Below are 22,141 nucleotides of genomic sequence, written 5' to 3'. Positions count from 1 at the left end.
GAGGAGTCCCCTGCCAAGTTTATCTATGGATCTACTGCTACCCAGGTCGAAAAACCAGTTAAAACCAGTACACATTTTCAACGGGTCTCTATTGGTTCAAATTGGTCTTTAACTGGTCTCTATTGGTTTCAACTGGTACCAGTTAAATTCAGTCAGAATTCCAATTTCCCAGTTGAAAAAACCAGTAGCTCATATTTGTACCAGTTAAAGTCTTACTGGTTCCAGTTGATACCAATTGCAATGTACTGGTCTCCCAGTTGATACCAGTTGCAATGTACTGGTCTCCCAGTTGATACCAGTTACAATGTACTGGTCCCAGTTGATACCAGTTAGTTAAATACAATTGTATTTCAACTGGTAATATATCACTCTATTCCAATTTCCATATTAAAACCAGTAAGAAACCAACTGGCTTTACTGGTACCAGTTGGCTCCTGGTTTTCAACTGGTACCAGTTGACCAGTAAGCTACTGGTCTTTACTGGTTTTTTGACCTGGGTATGCATTTGGTGTCGAGGTGGGTTTGCATACCTGTAGATCTTGAAGAATTAGGATGAAAAGTAGAAGTAACAATCAGAAAGTACGAAATGCACGTTTACATCAATTTTTTTTTTCGGTGAAATAATCTATTTTGACACCAAGAAAAAGCTTGAAATTCAAAGTGCCCCCTTTTATTAGTAAAATTATTTGAAGGAAACGTCGCAAAGGAGATTAAATTAAATTCTCAGAACACACCACAGCAAAGAGTGTCTAGAATGAATAATTTGCGGAGCTAGACTTGCCTGGTCACCACTATTGACGTCACAATTTACACTTGCAATCTTCCCCCCCTCCCCCCCCCCAACTTTTAAGTAGCGATCGACACCCATGACTTCAACTATCACCAATTTTAACTCGTTTTGGAACCACTACACGCACCACTGTCCATGGTATTGCAGGCAAGGTCTAATGTGACACTTCTGGCTTCAACTCATCCATTGGATTCTCAAACCATATTCCTTTAACTGGCTGCCACTCTCTGCTTGATATGATCCTGTCAAACTTTCCTTCAAACATTTCCTCTTCTTTCCCTTCTCTCCTTCTCTCCTCAAATCATAAACTCTCGACATTTTCTGTCTTCCTGGTATTTTTTTTCCAGGATACATAAAGGTGCCACTATGTCTGGCTGTTTAATCAGGAAGATTGATCTCGCCTTCAGTCTACTGTCTCTTCCATTCGCTGGTCCACGATCTTGTCTCTCGAGACATAGATGGTGTCTCAGATTAATTTCTCAACAAACTTCTTTCTCTCTCCTCCGTCATTTTATACATGTATGCTTCTAGTTATCCTACTGAATGTCCTCTTGCTGGTACAATAATTTGTGCAGTGGGGTATTTGCCAAAGAAAAGCTTTCCATTTCCTCCTGGAAAGACAACCCCACTGATGGAAAGCCTGCAGTGTCTCCACAAAGCACGTAGCCATTACATTTCCATCCTTAGATGTACCAGACTTTGGCATCAGGACCAAATGAGGTCCAAAACTCGCAAACATTTCACCATCCACAATAACTTGCTGGAAGATCAAGTACATCGCTGAAATATGCTCAGCGTATATGTCTTCACTCTTGAAAGATGCGGTCACAATGGACGCCGCTCATTTCAAGAGTGGAACACATCCCATTCTCTTTGAAAAGTGGCATCCATCATCTTCTCACTGAAAACATGCCTCCTAATGGAGTATGGGAACTTCCTTCCTGACAATGTAGGGAAATTCATAACCTCTCTTGACACCACCACTGCTTCTGGTCCTAATGGCATCAGTTCCCTCCTACTCGAATGTTGTTCATCTGCCTTGGAAACTTCTGCTTTTCTGTTCTTTTCCAAGTCATTTTCTGAGAACTGCCTGTCTGCATCATCGAAAATCACGAATCTTACCCCAATTCAATGGTGCTAAAACTGATCCCCCTTAATAAGAGAATGTCCAGACTTCTCCCCATCATAAAAGGTAATGGAATTTATAATAACGAGACACCTCAAGAGTAATGTGTTTCTCTAACTTGGACTTTGTGGTATAAGGGTTGTAGTATCCATTGAGAGTTTGTGAGTGTGGGGAGAAGGGGTGATTAAATTGCAGCCCTGGTTAAGTATTACCAAATCATTTTAAAATGGAACATCCTGCTTCCCTTCTTGATGCTCAGCATTTAAATGATATACCATGGACAACCCCCTTGGGTTGGCAATCATGGGAAGGAGGAAATTTCTCCTTTATTGACCAGCTGCTGAGTGCGGAGAGAAAGGCGATGTCATAAAGATGGCATCACCGGTACACAGAGTGCCCCGGGAAGTTACACCCCTTCCCCAAAATTCACTGGATGTCTGAAATCAAGATGAAATCTGACAGCCCAGCATTGTTCAGGGTGAAAGTTCTCACCTCATGAGATTGAGGGCCTCCAACCATTACTGAGAGAGGAGCAGAAGCATGTGCAGAGTTGAGTGACTGGGACGAAATCCAAAGTGATGGTCAGAGATTCGGCTCTTTGATAACAGGAAAAACTTGACATTGGAAGCAATGATGGATTCCATGACTTTGCCTCTAATTGGAAGCCAAACATATTGCCCAAATAGTTGGTAAGGTCTGTTTTTGTACCCTTCTTATGAATGGGGGTGAAGTTTGCTGACTTCTGTGCAAAGGGGAGGTTGGACAAAGGAGAAGGTGGAACTCTTTGAAAAAACTGTTCAAATACAGAGTTGGATTTCTTTGACAATTCATCTGGGGAGACAGGGTGAGATTGTGAGATTTTTCTGGATTGAAATAAATATTCGATGTGTTGAGCCATCATGTGATCTTTCCCAAGTCAGCAGAGGGAAACTGCCGCTCATGGCCTGTTGGTGATGTGTGGAATTGTATGACAATATTTGGAGTCATCTGGAAAGAGGAGAAGAAGGCTTAACCAAACATTGGAGAGGTCAATAATGTATCCAAGCAACAGGATATGGCCCAAAACGCTGCCTTGGGTGCACCACATCCTCCACTGGGAGAGGATCTGAGAGCATTCTATTGAGACTTATGTGCTTTCAGTGTGGCTGGAGCAAATCAGCAGGAGAACAATGAAGGGGGCGTTGTATTCCACAGACAGAAAGCTTTGTAAGTGTAGCAGGGTGCCAGACCATATCAAATCCCTGAGATACCTCCAGAGAGAGCCCTGACTTCTTGTTTGAAATTCAGGGCCTTCATCCATTTTTGAGAGCGAGAGAGAGAGAAGCCGCAGCATATGCAAAGTTAAGTGGCCGTGACAGAATGTGAACTGTTGGTCAGATCATGTCATTTGAGAAAAGGAATTATTTAATGTCAGCTGTGATGATTGGTTCCATGACTTTGCTTTTCATTGGAAGTTAGCTAACTGGTCGATCATTCAGCGGATCTTTCTTTGCACCCTTCTTGTGTACTGGAGTGACACGTTGGTTGTCTTCCGAACAGATGGGAGGTGACCGAAGATGGCATGCACTTGCACAGGCTGAAGAGAGCAGCAGACCTGGATTTGTGAGCGTGGATGCTAATTCCAGTGTGTGTGTGTGTGTGTGTGTGTGTGTGTGTGTGTGTGTGTGTGTGTGTGTGTGTGTGTGTGTGTGTGTGTGTGTGTGTGTGTGTGTGTGTGTGTGTGTGTGTGTGTGTGTGTGTGTGTGTGTGTGTGTTTGTGTGTGTGTGGTGTGCATCATGGGTCACTTGCATCCCAGCATTCTTACTTTTCAACGACGGTGGAGCATAAACCATTCTTTCAAGAAAAGCCATTGAGCTGGTCCCAAAGTCCCTCGCAGGACCATTCGAAATGATGTGCCAATCTGCTTTATGCCGGTCTCTAAGGCATGCTCTGTGTTGTCTGGGCAGTCGTAATAGCCATGCCGGAGTAAAGTTTAACACTATTTGGCTTTTAATGTGAGAGCTGTTTGAAATGAGAGTTGTTGTTGTTGTTGTTGTTTGTGGCATGAAAGATGCATTTGTAGTGAAGTTGATAGCCAGAGCGAGGACGCAGTTGAGCGGTTCGGCGGGGTTGTCAGTTGTCATTGTAAGAATGGTGACATTTCAATGTACTCAGCGAAACGAGGTTAATGACATTTTTCTCTCCATATAATCAAGCTAATGAAGATAATGCTAATTGCTGCGCACTTTACAGCCATTTCACCCAAACAAGGATAATAGCGGGTGTGGCCATTATTGTATGTAGGGGTTAATCTTGATGCATTTAATGGATAACACGACATTCGAGTGAAGGCTCACTGTAATTTGATGCATTGTAACAAGGCTAATGGCATCAGCATGTATTGTTCCAAACAAAAGGACCCTTCTTCCCCAGAAATAGATTCTCACCAGCAATCTCTCAGCCATCATAATAAACATAATATTCAGTGGAACCAATTTCGGGGCATTATTGATGGGATGGTTTTCTCTTTTTTTTTGGAGGGTGGGTTGCGGATGAGGGCTCCAGCCGCGCCATCGTTTTAATTCGCCCCGAAATTAGTCGCAGCAACACAATGCAATTCCAAGATACTTTGTGAATTCCATTTATCACCGTAATTTCGTTGCACAGATTCAAAGTTATTTTGTAGTTCTGTTTAGCACTGTCAATTGGACAGATTGCCTTTTTGAAAGTAAATTGCCTCACAAAGCATATGCTGCACATGAACAGCTTGTTTTTATATTTGTCAATGATGTGCATTTATCAAGATCAATAGATCTTGTGCATATATAATTGTGTCTGCTTTTGTTTAGTTTGATCATTCTATTTGAATTCCTTGTTGGATTTCCTATTTTCTTCCTTCGTTGCTTAAGAAACAAGAGGGCGCTACAAACCACCTTTTTAAAACAAAATAAGCATGTTTTTATGTTTATAAGGCACAGTGATGGAGTGGGGGGGTCTGAGGTTACTTTTAGGCCTTAGAGCACTGCTCGCATAGTCATATGACTTTTGGACCACCTGTATTAAGTGTAAGTTTATCTTTCTATAATTCCAGCAATCTGTGTGTGTGTGTGTGTGTGTGTGTGTGTGTGTGTGTGTGTGTGTGTGTGTGTGTGTGTGTGTGTGTGTGTGTGTGTGTGTGTGTGTGTGTGTGTGTGTGTGTGTGTGTGTGTGTGTGTGTGTGTGTGTGTGTGTGTGTGTGACCGCTGTTTCTCGACAACCACTGGTCCGATCTAATTGAAACTTGCCAGGTATATTGCTGGAGACCTGAGGATGTGCCTTTTCAAGGTTTGATATCAATCGGACAAGTGGTTCCCAAGTTATGGCCATTTATTTACCGAACCAATGACAAGACACGGTGCTGCGGCCATTTATTTACCAAACCAATGACAAGACACGTTTCTGCGTAGACGTGGCTGATGGGGAAAGGACGCCTTAGTTACCTTGGCATAGGAGTGGCAACGGTCAATGGCAGCAAATGTCATGGCAAGCAAAGACAGGGAGGTAAACTTGATTTTAATTTGGATTTTAATTAACTCTGTGTGTGTAAGTATCACAGCAGTTGTTACTTCAATGCAAGCGATAATTCGTGGAATGCATGTGAACATTCCCTACCGGCACGCACCACTTCCGGATAGTGATGACTTATGGTATTCTAATAATTTCTCGATTTCTTATGCGCATTTATAGATAAACACAATGCCCCAAATCCAGTCATCTACGAGAGCGAAGGAACGGCCTGTGTGTTTGTTTGAAAGATTTTTTGTTTGTTTTTTGGGGTTTGCACGTACGGCCATGCATGTACAAGGCACGCATGTATGGCCATGCACGTACGGGCACACAAGAGCGAAGGAACGGTCTGTGTGGTTGTTGTTTCTAGCACGCGGTTTGAAAGTTTTTTTTTTGGGGGGGGGGGGTTGCACATACGGCCACTCACGTACAGGCACGTACAAGTACTATAAAAGATATGAGTGTACATGCGAGTTCCACCCATTGGTTGGACAGTTCACCTGACTCCACCCACAATTTCAATACGACGACCACCATGTTGGTGTATTTACTGCAATGTAAAGTCAAAGATATCTTCAGAGCTGTGATATCCACAATTGCCATTCCCTCCCTATAAGTTTGCCCTTCATTGTAAAAAGACTAACGCGACAGTTAAAATTATTTTTGAGCCAATCAGCGTCGCAGTCCTTGTGAAGCTCGGCCTCAGTGATCAAGGCAGTGTTCCGTTCATACACCCAAATAACTGTGTGGCATTCTCTCAAGTCGTGCTTTTACTGGGGAGATTACACAAATCCTTGCTATTATTTCCGACTATTTTCTCTTAAAATTGTGAGTTGGACAGGCGACTGCAACAAGTTTCTGTGAAGTGAAGTCAGTGATAGCATGATATGGGAGCGGAAAGTGTTAAATATTCCTGTTTTGCTGTGGGAATGCTCATTTGCTTTAATGAGTTTAAGTGGGAGCAGGGTGAGGAGGGCAGAGTAAATATGGGACAGATTTGGAAGGGGGATGTTGAGGCTTTGAGAGGTTGTGGGGGTTGAGAAGTTGTCAAAATTTCATGTGTCAGTGTAGTAAAAGTAAAAATGTAATTGTGTGTGTGTGTGTGTGTGTGTGTGTGTGTGTGTGTGTGTGTGTGTGTGTGTGTGTGTGTGTGTGTGTGTGTGTGTGTGTGTGTGTGTGTGTGTGTGTGTGTGTGTGTGTGTGTGTGTGTGTGTGTGTGTGTGTGTGTGTGTGTGTGTGTGCGCGCGCGCGCGTGCTTGTGCGCATGTGCGTGTGTTAGGTAAAGTTAAGTTGTCTGGTTTGTCCCAGCTCAATGGATGGGCTGATTAATTTTAGCCAGGTTATGGTATGATTGTGTCATGTTGTCTCCTGAGTCTCACCGAGTGGAAGCCGAGGGAGAGGGAGGTGCTCCTGGTGTGACAGCCATCAACATGGCTGGTCTGTAGATCATGGTGTACACCATATTGTGTTTCCACTCCCCACTCCTGCACACCACATGCGGATTAAAAGAGAGAGAGAGAGGAGGAAAGGAAAAATCCCCGGCCCTCTGATGCTCAAACAGTGGGACAGATGTTTCAGGATGGTCACCCTTGAGTGACGGTGAGCAAGGCAGCTCCACTGAGCCATGCTGCTTTTGGCAGCCGTGGTGCTAGTTTTATCAGGATAGGAGTCGTCAATTATTTGAGACTGTACCCAAGTACAAGTGTGGCACACCACTGGCCCACGTCCCCAGGCACTGATGGTGATGCCGTGATGATGGGGAAGGGGTGGGGGTGGGATGCGAGATTATAAAGGATGGGGCTTGGTGGCCATTCTCTCTCTCTCTCTCTCTCTCTCTCTCTCTCTCTCTCTCTCTCTCTCTCTCTCTCTCTCTCTGTCTTTCTCTCTCTCTCTCTCTCTCTCTCTCTCTCTCTCTCTCTCTCTCTCTCTCTCTCTCTCTCTCTCTGTCTCTGTCTCTGTCTCTGTCTCTGTCTCTGTCTCTGTCTCTGTCTCTGTCTCTGTCTCTGTCTCTGTCTCTGTCTCTGTCTCTGTCTCTGTCTCTGTCTCTGTCTCTGTCTCTGTCTCTGTCTGTCTCTGTCTCTCTCTGTGTTGACTTTGCGAACCACACTCCCAAGCCGCTTGCGTGAACTTCTCCAGCACGCAAGACAACCCCTTGTGTCATTGCAATCCTTTAATTATCTCAACCGATTCAGTGTGCGTGGGCCCTGAGCCGGGGGTTCGGTTCATTCCAAGTATTGTGTTTATTAATTATGCCTTTTTGTCTGGGATTTTGTGCCGTCTGTCTTGTGCATTATCAAATTATTAATTGTTCCGAAAGAGAGGTGTGACTCGTGTCTCATGTTTCCACCATCTCTCCCGTGTTCACCGATTTGGTTAATTGGAAACCTCTGGAATGAATTTGGTCTAGTAATGCCGTTGTTTGGCTGGTTGCACGTGTTTAGACAGACTCGATAGAATAGAGGCATGTCACACCACCGAGCAATTTGGGTAATGCATCGTCCAAATTTAGCCTTAAGCTGGCTATCTTCGGGGTAATAACTCCCAGTGTGTACGGTTCCCAGATGCATTGCTAGGCAAGTACCAAGTTGTGCATCCATCCATCAATTGGGACCATACTCTGTGCAGAGCGTTGATACTGCCTAAGCAGTGTCCTTATCTATGGGGCACAATCCTGGACGGGTCGCCACTCCGACACAGGATACCAGCAAGCTGGCACTCATTTTGCCGATCTCAGAAGGATGACAGGTTGAGTCAACTCCACCTGGTATTAATTCAACACCCGAGTGGGATTTGAACCCAGGATCCTGGGATCCCAAGCCAACCACCCTAACCATTCAGCCAACACCAGGCTTAAGTTGTGCATGTTTAAAGTAAAAAGTTCTACATTTGTGTGGTGCTTAAGTGTAATTCAATAACCATTCATCGAAGGCGAGTCTGGATGCAGAAAGCGCAGTGCCGGTGTGATACCCACTTCCCTAAATCCATCGATTAATCTATCGACTAAATTTATCGTTTTGCTTCTTCAAACATTTACCATTTACATCGTGTTTACAAACTAATACCTTGCACACATATTTGCCTCTGCAATCTGTGATGGACGGAGGTTATGTTTTCAACCCCTGTCTGTTTGTCTCTTTCTTATTTTGTGAAATCGATGATTCACAAGTTTGTTGGTTTGGTCTGGTCTGTTATTCTGTTTGTCTGTCTGTCTGTTTGTATGTCAGTCGCCTGCAGGTCACAATTTCAAACTGATCTTCACGAGATTTCACCAAATGGTAGAGTTGGTCATAAGCGAAAAGCCTGTTGATGTTGAGGTCAAAAGGTCAACGTTGGTCAACAACTTAGGCCTATTTTTTAAATCCTCAATTTTCCGCTGATTGAGTTGAAATTTTATGAGAATTTGCACATTCAGGTCACCCAATTCAACCACCAATTATTTCTGAGGTCAACATAGGCCAAAAGGTCGAAATAGGCCAAAGGTCGACAACATTGGTGGGATTTCTAAAATCCTCAATTTTCATGGATTGAGTTGAAATTTGAAGAGGATTTGCATATTAGTTTCCTGAATTCAACCACCAATTATATTATGGTCACATTTGTTTTCAGGATTTCCAAGTATCATGCTCCGCAGGACATTCTTTGTTTGTGTGCAGGAGATCTCGAAAAGTTGTGGACGGATTTAGATGAAATTTGGTGGGTGGGTTGGGGTGTGTGACAAGGAAGAATTTGGTGAAAATCTTGGTGAAAATCTGGATGCGGATCCAATACTCTAATTTTAAGTGATTCTTCACCATTGAGAGTTGGGGACAAAACGATAGTAACACGAAATGTGATAAAGTTTTTGACGGATTCGGACAAGACTTGATCGACAGATTGGGTGTGTGACAAGGGCAAATTGGTTCTATTTTGGTGATGATCGAGATCAGGTGGAGATATGTACTCCACCGATTGCCCTTCTCGCTTAAATTGGTTCTATTTTGGTGATGATCTAGATCAGGTGGAGATATGTACTCCACCGATTGCCCTTCTCGCTTAAATTGGTTCCATTTTGGTGATGATCTAGATCAGGTGGAGATATGTACTCCATCGAGTGCCCTTCTCGCTTACTGTGCTTAGCATTCCTGTCCTCCATAAAGAGAATCTATCAGTAGGGTCTACACGACCGTAAAGGCCTACTATTGCACAAGGTGCTGTTCGATCATCGTTTTCAGCATATTTGTCGATTGAACAGTGGGCTAAATGTCTCATTCAAAGGACAATATGCTCAGAGGTACAGTGTCCAGCAGAATGGTGCCTTTAATTGAATACATTGGACCCCTTATGGAATGAAATACAGGACCCTCGGACGTCTGTATTGTCATTCACTTTCATGTTTGCACTCATTTCGTAATCACAGTCATTGGATGGCCAGGCTTTGCTAACTTTTTAGAGGGGACATGTTGACCTCTTCTGGAATTGTTTGTTTTTTTTTCGAAGAAAATATATTCGCTCATTTAACTCATTGTGGGACAAGTTGACCAATTCCTAACGCTTGCGAGCCTCAGTGCTTTGAGAGCTCTTGGAGCTCTATAAGAGGACAAAATTGAATGGCAGGAGATCAATCGAGCACATGCTTTTGTGTCAATAGTCTGAAGTAAAGGACTTTTCCTTGCTTCTAGACTTGTACATGAAATATACAAAAGAGAAATCTCAGCAAACGAGCCTTGCATTCACTAAATGAAAGCAAACATTAGTTTGTTTGGTAATGTCACGAATTTGAATTCGGTGCAAAAACAAGTGTACCCATTGACTTTGGTGGAATAATAATAAGAACAATAATAATGATGATGATGATGATGATGATGATGATGATGATGATGATGATGATGATGATGTAGATGGTTTATGGCCCTGCCACTGTAAGCCATGTTGCCCTGACCACAATGTGGCGTTCGCCGTTATACAAATGCACGTTGCAAATGGTAATGCCGAATACCATTCTCGGAATTGTCCTTCAGACATATTGGCCTTTAAAAATCCAATCAAGAAACCAGTCAAAAAAATCGGGTCCTTTTTTTTTGTATCAGCAGTGGGAATCTGTCCTGCAGAAAAAACAGCTGCTTCTCATTACCATACACTTCCCATCATGTGCTTTTGTTCCACGCTGAGCTCTACCGTACTGACCTTTTGTCAAGCTTAGTTTGTCCGAAAACTGGCGTACACCTGTCCATTTTCTGTTCCGCTCACAATTCTGGTGTAATCGTAGCTCTTGTCAAATCATCACCACTTTCCTTCCAACATCCTCGAGTTGTTCAAATGTCCTTTCATTGTGCTCCTCCTTCGCTTCACTGTCGTCACAGATCTCCTAATGCGCTCCGATTATATCCAAATTGAAAGGGGGGAAAACAAAAGGATTTTTCCTTCATCTTCATTTCGTGCCGAAAGACTCAGCATGTTTATTTCTGCATAAACAGGATCTCAAGAGTGTGTGTTATTGTGGTTAACATTGGTTTAATGATTTGTCTAACATGCTTATGGTATGGAAGCAACGCATGGAGATGTTGAAGATCATTGCTCAGACAGAAGAACAGAGGAGCAAAGAAGAAGAGGTCATGGCAGACAGTCTGATCTTCCTGCATTCCCAGTGTGATCTTCTGCACAATTGAATGCAGGCCACAATTCACCCGAGCAGCAAATCCATAAACAATGGTCAGCACCAATGGAGCACTGAAGATGAGACAAACAGTGCACCATACAGCCTCACAGAAGCGAGAGCTAGCAACCACACAATGATGTAAACTTCAAGTAAATCAAAGCCTGGGATGAGGTGGTGGTGGTGGTGCTGGTCGTGGTGGTTTGTATTTCCTTTTGGAAAACCCAACAGCTATTTGCTAAGACAATTTGCGGCATGACTTATTCTGCCATGACTGCTTTTCTGCATTCACGCAACCTGAACTGGTTGTGTACCACGTGACTGAGATCATCACAACTGTAAGGAATATATGTTTGGCCATATGTTCTTCCAAGTAGTCTTTGTAGAGGCAGATGATCATTTAACTTCAAAACCGAGTGACTTTCCTTGTCTTAATACAATTCTCAGGTTGGTTACCTTTAGTGTCCCAGCTGCAATGCCTGCTTTTCAACAGGTACTTTCACCTTTTTCTGATGCCATTCTCGGCGAACGGGTACTTACGGTCGGTGCTGATCGGACTGCACTTCGGAGCCTCCTACCTCGGCCTATTGCCTCCCTTCAGCTCCAACTAAGCCCCGAGCCCATGGGCGAGCAGGATGGGAAAGGTGAAACGAAGAAGGCTAACGGTGGGGCGGCCAGCTTGGTTGGAGGAGCGTGGAAAATTTTCAACCTCTCTGTTCAGATGAACACTTCGCTTTCTCGACCTGGGCAGGTACACACCACATCTTTCATTGTGCCTTCTTGCTGCACCACTCACTGAGAAACGATGACAAATTGAAGCTCCAATCATCACACCAACACTCTTCTACCATCCACATCCACATCTTACCCACGTGACGTTAATTATTCTTTTATCTCTTACATTTGCATCAAGTCTAAAAATGTCACCATGGTTTTGCGTGTCAGTTTCGTCACAGCCATGCACTGTCATTAATTTGCATTGCCAGTTAGGTTGCCGGCAAGCGGAACTGACCATGGTCGATTCTTCTGTGAAGCATCTTCATCCATCACGACAATCTCTAACCCCAATACCGCAGAGTCACCATGACCTTGGTGTCTTGATTTTTCAGCTGCTTGAAATTATCACTCTCTAATGCCTTGCAATTGTTCTTATTGCATTCTTTTTGGACTAAGATTCAGAAGCTGCACCATGCTGCTGTTTGGACAAATATGACTCGATGCAAAATGGCTTTCTTCGATGTCTCCTCCAGATAGCGTGTGTAAAAGCATTTGAGAGGACTTCCTTCTGCGCATGATAATGTGCTGGCGGTGTGAGCAAAGCACTCTTCACTGTGATCCCGATCCAGCCGATGGAGTGTGTGGCTAATTTTGAATGACAGCACAGCAGACAACGAAGCACACACTCCATGCATTACATTTTGATTGCTTTGCAAATTTCTTGTTTGAGTTGGGAAGCACCATATTCAAACTAGAAGGGCACTCGGTAGAGCGCGTACCTCCGCCACCCAGTGCCTGATCCGGTTGAACATATCGGGCCCAATAAATTTGTGAAATATCATGCTACATATCGATTTTGACCCTATCTCTCAATGGGGAAGAACCACTTTAGAAATTAAAAAATTCTCCTATCCCGATATGGATCCAGATTTTCACCGATATCTATTCGGTTCATCCTTGCCCCACACCCAATGTGTCCACCAAATTTCATGTGAATCCATCCACAACATTTTGAGATATACTGCACTGCTCACCTTCACTCTTTGATTCCTGTTTTTTTCCCCACCATTGGAAAAGATTCCCTCACTCTGTTCAATCCCATTCTTCCCTCCAGGCCTTCAAAACAGCTGTTCTCCACCACCTCTTGTCGTCCCCCATTCAAATCCTCGATCTTTTCGACCCCCATTAATCCACCCCAAACCCACTTCCCTGTAGTGTCCATCTTGTATACCCCATGTTCCTCGCTCCATCCCTCTCCCTTCCACAGATCTCCTAATGTCTGTTCCCCACTGTTTTGTCCTTCCCCCTCCCACCCCTCTTGTCTCATGCCCCCCTTGCTGTGCGTTGTGTGTCAGCTCTCTTATGAGCCTCGACAATGCATACAAAAAATAAAACAGACAAGCAAACAGACACACAGGAGTGAGAACATACTCTCCTTCCACCTTCAGTGCCGGAGGTAACAATGAAGGCATCAGACACTGTTAAAATATGGTGGATTGGATACCTCTAAATAGAAAGTGGGGTAAAATGCATCCCCTCCCACCCCCTGTCCCACATTTTTGTTGTGTTCTTATTATTGAAATTCACCCTGAACAAGGTTGAGAGCCACCAAATGTAAGGGGCTACAAAGAAAAGAAAAAAAAAAGGAGGAAAAACTTGCAGAACTTTCACCTAGTCCTGAAAAAAGGAAACCTCTTCACTGGGACCACTGTGCAGGAGGAGGTAACTAGGTCAGGTGGAAAACAATTTTTTCCTAACCCCATTGGCTGTTTTTTGGGAGTCACCCTCTCTGTACTGAATGGCTGTTGACTCCCGAAAGGAGCTCATCCGCCCTTTGTCAGGTGTTTTTAGTCCTGGCAGGGTGTCACAGAACCCTCCCCACGAGCAAAGCCAATGAGGAGTGTCAGTTTAGTCACCGACAACCCAACTGTGCAATAGGTATGATAGAAAGAAAATTGAAATGAAAAACGTTCATCATGCTGAACAAAAGGAGTGAGGAGGATGCATGTATACGGGGTGGGCGAGGGGGGGCGGCGGGAGTGAGCTCCTTTCCCGCCAGAAGCATTTACCCACACCTTACCGTGAAGCTGCCTTGTGGCCAATGCTCAGGTGTGATGCTTCAACAACCGAGTGGTCTACATCCAGGACTGTGTGTCAGGTGTTAACTATCCTCATGTTCTCCCAAGAGGGATTGGCCATCATGTGACTGCAATTTCAGACGGTGAGACCACACTTACTTAACGTCTGACACACAATTCCTGATGAAGACCACTCGGTGATTGAAATGTAGGACCTGAGCCTGCCTGCTTGGAGGCTAAACTAGTTGGTGATTCCTTCATTTTTGAAACGGTTGCTTGAATCGAATGGGACACGTCTCAAGTTTGGCTGGACCATTGGTGGATCGTATAATATGGACTTCGCCTCCCGAAGGCAAACTCCAATTATCTCAGACACCCGGTCAATGCTCACAAGCTCAGGGATTAATATTCATTTGAGACATGAGCCTTCATTCAACCACTGAATACAGAACAGCCTGCTTTACAGCGATGAACGGTGGTGGAGAACAGATAAAAACAGAATAATAACTTAGGATTGGAGGATTTGAAGAAAACGCATTTCAAGGAAAATATGGTGGTTTACGTGGTTGTTGCAATATTCATTGGCATTCAAGATGCAAAGAGGGAATGGGGTGTAACAGATGGATGTTGCTGTGGCAGAGATTAATCAATCTGCCATAAATTGTTCCTGATGTTCAACATGGAATAAAGGTAAAAAACAAAAAAGAGTTAGTTTAATACGTCAGAAATTTCTGAACCCCGGTTTGTCCCATCAGCGCCTTACACCACCATTGGTGATGACGTCGTTGTCGTTATACTTATTTAAAATGCACACGAGTCAGGTGTGTGTACACACAGTATATGTATAGATATCACTCGGCTGCGGCTCACTTGACTCACTTGGCTGCATCTGGATGGGTTTGAGTGTCTTGGAGTCGCGGCTGGAACCTGGATCTTATCCAGGTTCTTCCTGATGACTCCATATTTGCTCCTTACTTCTTCAGGTTCCTTCTTTGTCTTCTATTTCAAAACATACCAACTCTAAACCCCGAACTTGTTGAGGCAGTAGAGTACAAATCGAGTCCCATCACAGCGCTTGCTGCACAACCTGCCAGCAATAAATGTCGCCTGACATGTGAACATATTGTCTCTGCTCTGCTGATCACCAGTCAGGAGATTTGCAGCCAGAAATATGAAAATCACCCAAAGAAGCACATTGACGCTATGACATGATCTTGACGTCATGTACATAAATTATGTCAACACATCACCTCCAAACTTGGATGTGTATATATATATATATATATATATATATATATATATATATATATATATATATATATATATATATATATATATATATATATATATATATATATATATATATACAGTGCCTATAGAAAGTCCACACTCCCTTTCAAATTTTTCACCTTTTGCTGCCTTAGAGCCTGAAATTAAATTGCATTAAATCAGAATTTTTCGACCTTTATCTGCACATCGTGACCCGCAACTTCCAATTGAAAAACAAATTTCAGAAAATTAATTAATAAGTATCCACCTCCCTTATAATAGCAATTGTAAATCAGCTCAGATGTAACCACTCACCTTCAAAATCACACACCAAGTTAATTGGCCTCCACCTGTGTTAAATTGTAGTGACTCTCATTATTTGAGAATAAAATCAGCTGTTCCTGTATGTTTCCTCTGCTGGGTAGTGCATTTCACAGCAGACTCAACCATGAGGTGGTTTACCTGGTTGTTGCAATATTCATTGGCATTCAAGATGCAAAGGGGGAGTGGGGTGTAACAGATGGATGTTGCTGTAGAAGAGATTAATCAATCTGCCAAAAATTGTTCCTAATGTTCAACATGGAATAAAGGTAAAAAGACTTTCAGATTTCAAAAGATCTGCTGCTTTCAAAAGACTTCTGGGACAAAGTTGTGGAAAGGCACAGATCAGGGTATGGGTAGAAAAATATTTCAAAGGCCTTGAATATCCCTTGGAGCACAAAGACAATCAATAAGAAGTGGAAGGCATGTGGCATCACCAAGACCTTACCTAGATCAGGCCGTCCCTCCAAGCCGGATGACCAAGCAAAGAGACTGATCAGAGGGGCCACCAAGAGACCAATGACAACTTCTAAAGAGCTACATGCCTTTATGGTAAAGACTGGTCACTGTGTACATGTGACAACAATATCTCAAGCACTCCACAAGTCTGGCCTGTACTGTAGTGTGGCAAGAAGGAGGCCATTACTCAAAAAAGCACACCTTGAATCCCATTTGACGTATGCAAAAAAGCACTCTGGGGTTTCTGAATCTTGGTGGCAAAATATTTTGTGGCCTGCCGAAACTAAGGAACTTTTTTTTTAGCCTAAATATAAAAGAATTACATTTGGCGCAAACCCCACACAGCACATCACCCAAAGAACACCATCCCAACTGTGAAGAATGGTGGTGGCAGCATCATGTTATGGGGATGTTTCTGATCATCAGGGACTGGGGCACGTTTCAGGAGAGAAGAGAAAATGGATGGAGCAAAATACAGAAAAATCCTGGAGGCTAACATGCTTCCCTCTGCAAGCACGCTGAAATTGGAACGGAAGTTCACCTTTCAGCATGACGACTGAAACACACAGCCAAAGCTACACTGGAGTGGCTAAGAAACAAAAAGATAAATGTCCTTGAGTGGCTCAGTCTGAACCCTGACCTAAATCCAATGGAAAATCTGTGGCATGACTTGAAGATTGCTGTCTGTCAACGCTCCCCACCCAGCATGACCAAGCTTGAACCATTTTGTGCACAGAAGAATCGGCAAATATTGCCCAATCAAGGTGCACAAAGTTGCTCGAAATTGCTGTAAAGTGTGCTTCCACCAAGTATTTACTCAGGGAGGTGGAAACTCATCCAACCAAGATATTCTAGTTTTGTACTTTTTAATTAATTATCTGAAATTTGTAGAATTTGTTTTTCACTTGGAAGTTGTGGATTACATTGTGTAAATAATAGGGGAAAAGTCTGATTTAATGCAATTGAATTCAAGACTAGAAGGCAACAAAAGGTGAATATTTTGACAAGGGTTGTAGACTTTCTCAAGGCACAGTATATTGTATGTTTGTTCATATATACAGTATATATATATATATATATATATATATATATATATATATATATATATATATATATATATATATATATATATATATATATATATATATATATACATCAAGAAAATTGTCCTTTACTCTGCATGTTCAATGTGTGTACCTTACACCTTAAATGAAATAATGTTGCTCTGTGGTGCATGCTTTCACTGCGGTATGTAATGCAGTTAGCTGAAACAAATCGTTTTCGTTTTCTTTTTTTGCCCAAAGTAAAATATTTTGATACCAAACATTCTTCGGCACAACAACCCATCCTGCATTGCATTTTGCACACACTTACTCCAAAATGGTTGCCCCTTGGCACACGAAAACTCACAAAGATTTCCAGTGGCCCTTCACTCCCGATGTTCATTGCCCGTGTCAGACGGCACAGGGATTTGCAAAATGAGACATTTGCCAAATATATCTGTGAAAAAAATCTCTCCAAACGGCTGTTTCTCTGCAAGGACATTGATTGCTCACCTAAGCAATGCTCCATCTTGGGTCAAACCGTCACCAAATTGCTTTTTGTCATGGGAACGTTTCTCCATTAGTGGGCAATGACACTCGATTCTCGGTCTGTCATTCATCTTCAAGAGCTGTTGGTAATTTATGTGATATCAGCTTCACCCTCTCACCTTTAAATGTCCCTCCAGCTGCCACCAAACCCACTCCTATCCACCCCCCCCCCCAACCCTCTCTGTGACAATTTTAAAACCAATTTTATATCTCTGTTTTCCACATGTGTCATATCAAAGTTCTTGTTACATTTACCGATTTGCCTGCAGAATGAAAATAAAAACATAAGAAAATGTTGTTTTGCAAAGTTGACAATGATGTATTGCAATGTCTGCTTTGAAATTATAATTTGCAATGCTCGATCAGGTTGCCTTCTCAATTATTAACTCATTTGTCTGCAGGAATCTGTCTTAGCCCTTTGGGTTCAATTCAGCGACGCGACAACCACTCCTCTTGATCTGTATCCTCGTGAGAGCTACCATCTGGAAGTTGACGGCCCAGTGCTGAAAAACAGAGCCATGGATACGGCCTGGCCTCGCATGCAACCATCCGTCATTGTGAAACCTTCACCAGAAGCTCGTGTGCACCTTTTTGGTGCATGTCGTAAAGCCTGGAGACAGGGCCCACTGGCTTCTGGTACTGCTAAAGTGGTAGGACAACCCGAACTCAGCTCTCACCAGGCATCGGCTGTGCCTGATGCTCTCATACCTGGAGCTCTGGCAAGTGGACCTCCAGCAAGAGCGGGTGGAATGCGCTTAGAACCACCCACTCAACCTATCATACCTACTGATGATAACTACAGTGAGAAAGAAGGCCAGATTATGATTACCAATAGTAGCAGTGATGACCTTTCTACAGTCAGGCCATCCAACAGCCTTCCAGTTGCTCCCTCCATCAGTGACCTTCAGGCTGGCGTGCTCACCTTCTTAGCTGCATTTGGTCTTGCATTGGCCCTCTTTGCGGTAAACTGTGCCATAATGGTGGGCCGACGACGACGACTGAAGGCGGCTGCACCTCCCACACAACCCGAGGAGGTTGCAGCCCGAGAATGGCACCGAAATGCAACACCGCCTTGTGTGGAATTGCCACGGTCAGTCACACCTCTGGGAGATAAACCTGCGCCTCTGCTCAATGAGGCTGTTGTGACGGGGAGTGGACATCGCAAAAGGGTCACGTTTGCATCAGTCGCAACTGTGCACAGTTCAGCTGAGGTGGGTACTGATGTTGTTAAATCTGCGAGAGATGGGAAAGGAAGTGGGGGAGGGAGGGTGATGGAGGGAATTGGTCCTCACCGGCTTTAAAAGAAAGCATTAAAAGTCAAAAGTAAATATTAAACCCGTAGTTATAAAGTCCATATTCTTTGCTTGAACACATATTGTGCAAAGTGATGACGTGCCATTTTCTCCCCTCCACAAAAATAATGTGCGCCGGTTTCTCTGGGGGAGGCTTAGTGTCAGTGCCACACACATCATCCAGACCATATTAGCACACAAAATTGAGTTTTGACGGATAAGCATCGGCCATGAAAGCAAACGCCTCATGAACTAATCTTCAGCCTCCTTTTCTTCAACTCGTGCCACCTCCGATGCACTAAGCCAATCGCATCATCCTTCAAATTGATTGCCCTAGCCATAGTCCCTCGATAACATAAAATGGCTCCACCATTAGCTCAGAATGAAAAGTTATTCCAGGGGTGTTGGGGACATTCAATATTGCACGATGACATTAAATGTGAAAGTGTGTGTGTGTGTGTGTGTGTGTGTGTGTGTGTGTGTGTGTGTGTGTGTGTGTGTGTGTGTGTGTGTGTGTGTGTGTGTATGTATGTGTGTGTGTGTGTGTGTGTGTGTGTGTGTGTGTGTGTGTGTGTGTGTGTGTGTGTGTGTGTGTGTGTGTGTGTGTGTGTGTGTGTGTGTGTGTGTATGTATGTGTGTGTGTGTGTGTGTGTGTGTGTGTGTGTGTGTGTGTGTGTGTTGTGTTTGAGTTAATTTGTTTTCTGTTTGTCTCCTAAGGTGCAGCGGGCGATACCACAGGAATGGATCAGCATGGAAACGGTCTCAGACTTGGCCTGAACATCACCAGCTGCAGGCTAACCAAATGTGTGAAAGCTGCGAAGAGAAAATGAGAAAAATTCACAACCGAGGTTTATCTGTGCAACCAGTTGCCATTCGTCGCCTAAGAAGGACCACGGCAGAAGTACTCGTACAAAACCTGGTGTACGTGTCTGAGTTTTGGTTCTGTTTCACGATCCGAGGTCACATGGTTCCTTCTTGACGAGGAAAACATATTTGAGACTCTTCCAGCTGAGTGCTGGAGTGCACACACTAAAGGAAGTGTTATGGATATTTTGTAGCACTCCACCTGTGGTCTTCATGAAGACCACTTTTTTAAAAATGTATGTTGATGGTAAAGAGTGAAAAGAAAAACTGTGTTGGATCTGGTGGACATCTGGAACAAACAGGGACATACCCAGATTGAAAATCTTCAGCATGTGAGAATGGACGAGGAAAGCCTGGATAAAACCGATCACAAAAAACTCTCTCTCTCTCTCTCTCTCTCTCTCTCTCTCTCTCTCTCTCTCTCTCTCTCTCTCTCTCTCTCTCTCTCTCTCTCTCTCTCTCTCTCTCTCTCTCTCTCTCTCTCTCTCTCTCTCTCTCTCTCTCTCTCTCTCTTTCTCTTTCTCTTTCTCTTTCTCTTTCTCTTTCTCTTTCTCTTTCTCTTTCTCTTTCTCTTTCTCTTTCTCTTTCTCTTTCTCTTTCTCTTTCTCTTTCTCTTTCTCTTTCTCTTTCTCTTTCTCTTTCTCTTTCTCTTTCTCTTTCTCTTTCTCTTTCTCTCTCTCCGAGGCTCAAGTCAGAACAGGGTGAAGCACGACATGAACTGCTAGCGGGCCAACTCATTGACACGATTAGCAAGAGAATGAATGAACAGGAAAAAAAAAATGGGAGAATTAAGGGAAGGAAACGCAATAATGGGCAAGTAAGAGGGTTGTATTACGAAAGGTTAATGGGGATAATAAAGATGATGGGTTAGGATAGGGGATGACATGAGATGGTGGTGCACCAACTGCTTGAAGTCTTGGGGGGCAAGAGTGGGATTGAACAGCTCTTCAGGAAGACAGTTCCAAAAATGTGAGTGGTGAGTAACAAAAGGGTTGAGGTTTACAGTCAGTGAGCAGAAGGTTTTTCATTAAGGCTGCAAAAGATGATTTGGAGGTAAAAGTTGCAGTGCAATCAAGAGAAGAGATGTCGAGAAATAGTTTTTGTAGAAACCAACAGCTCGTCGCTTCCTCAAACAAGACGACCTCCAGAATGGGTTGGGGTTAATCAAGGTAAGAAATGATTAAATTGCACATCGAAAGGGATCAAAAACGTTTGTATGTAAAAACGTTTCTTTTGTGGAACGATTGGAATTCCAGTTCTTTACGTGGGAGACACATTCGTTATACCTGCACCTCAACGTACGATATCTTTATCACAACACAAGCTGACTATAATAACCAGTACGACCCAGTAGAACAACCAGCAGCCGTTGCGCGAAAAGTGACCCCAGGTGTGCTTGGGAGAGCAGGTGTGTTTACTGAGAGGAGCTTGTAAGGTTCTTCGTAGCATGACGCGTTCCACATGCTTGACTGCTGCAAGTTCCGCAGACGTAAATGAAGAGGATATCATCAAATGCCCAGAAGGTGGAACATTTTAAACGATGGACAAGAACCGAGTATCCGCGAGCCCAAGCATAAATGGTGTGAATCTGTTGTAATAAAATCTCAACATTCTTTTAACCGCTGTGCTTCAGGTTTCTGTCTGATCGAAATCTTTAACCGTAGATAACTCAAATGACTCTAACGGAAGATTTTGAAACATCCTGAAAAGCAGAACTAATCTTCTGATAAGATGTTTGCTATTTTTCTTTTTCTTAAATACTTCAGGTTGATTTGAAAAGTGTTTTAAAGACTTTGCAAAATCTATCTCACTTATCATCGTCGACAGCGAAAGGCAAAGCTGGTGTTTGTACAACTTTTCCCCAAAGAGACTATGAGGTCATAAAGCATATCTTCACAAGAGAAGTTTGGCCCATCGACAATGTATGGTACTCACATTATAAGACGTGTTTGTTTAACTAACCAAATCTTATTTCATCTGGCTATGCAAACTATTCAATTAAATTTTCTAACAAAAATGCACCTGACCACATTTAATCTCTCGGAGGGGTCTACATCACCACGGTACGACCATCATGTCATAGTCTTGTGGATTGTGTCATCTGATCTTTAAGTTCAGATGTCCATCTGACCACAGACAAGACACCTGACGTAGCATCATCTACTAAAGAACAACAGCGTGCTCCAAAATGTAGCATCCAGTGCTCATAGCAGACTTGAATTGAAGCGTCCGTGTTATTTAACCTGATATTTGGATCACGTCTGGGACAATCTCGTGCTGACCACAACAACACAGTGTGACCACTCCTTGGCTTTTTTCACAAGATCTTGGCTATTCGTTGTTCACCTTGGCGTCTTGGTTTTCTATAGGTTTTCTTGGCGTATAGGTTTTCTAAAATCATCGCTTTTCCGAAACCTTGTGAATTCTTGGCTTTTTTCATTGGCTCACCTTGGCATTTATGAAAATGAGGAGTGG

At 43.3% G+C, this 22,141-nt stretch overlaps 1 protein-coding gene across 1 annotated transcript in view; it reads left to right on the top strand.

Annotated features, from left to right (window-relative positions):
• Nucleotides 1-21,285, top strand: part of LOC147011045 (uncharacterized) — a 604,759-nt gene extending 583,474 nt beyond the window's left edge. Inside the window, exons 7-9 of the mRNA XM_085858901.1 lie at nucleotides 11,568-11,825; nucleotides 17,912-18,721; nucleotides 19,520-21,285. Coding sequence (XP_085715027.1) covers nucleotides 11,568-11,825; nucleotides 17,912-18,721; nucleotides 19,520-19,579 — 1,128 coding nt within the window. The 3' untranslated portion in view covers nucleotides 19,580-21,285. The remainder of the gene's footprint in view (nucleotides 1-11,567; nucleotides 11,826-17,911; nucleotides 18,722-19,519) is intronic.
• The last annotated feature ends 856 nt before the right edge of the window (nucleotides 21,286-22,141 follow it).

Source organism: Eptatretus burgeri, chromosome 16 (assembly GCF_056783735.1).
Source record: "Eptatretus burgeri isolate ZD-2024b chromosome 16, Ebu_testis_v1, whole genome shotgun sequence".
Lineage (NCBI taxonomy): Eukaryota > Metazoa > Chordata > Myxini > Myxiniformes > Myxinidae > Eptatretus > Eptatretus burgeri.
The sequence above is the reverse complement of the archived record's forward strand: the minus strand, read 5'-3'. Positions and strand labels throughout refer to the sequence as shown.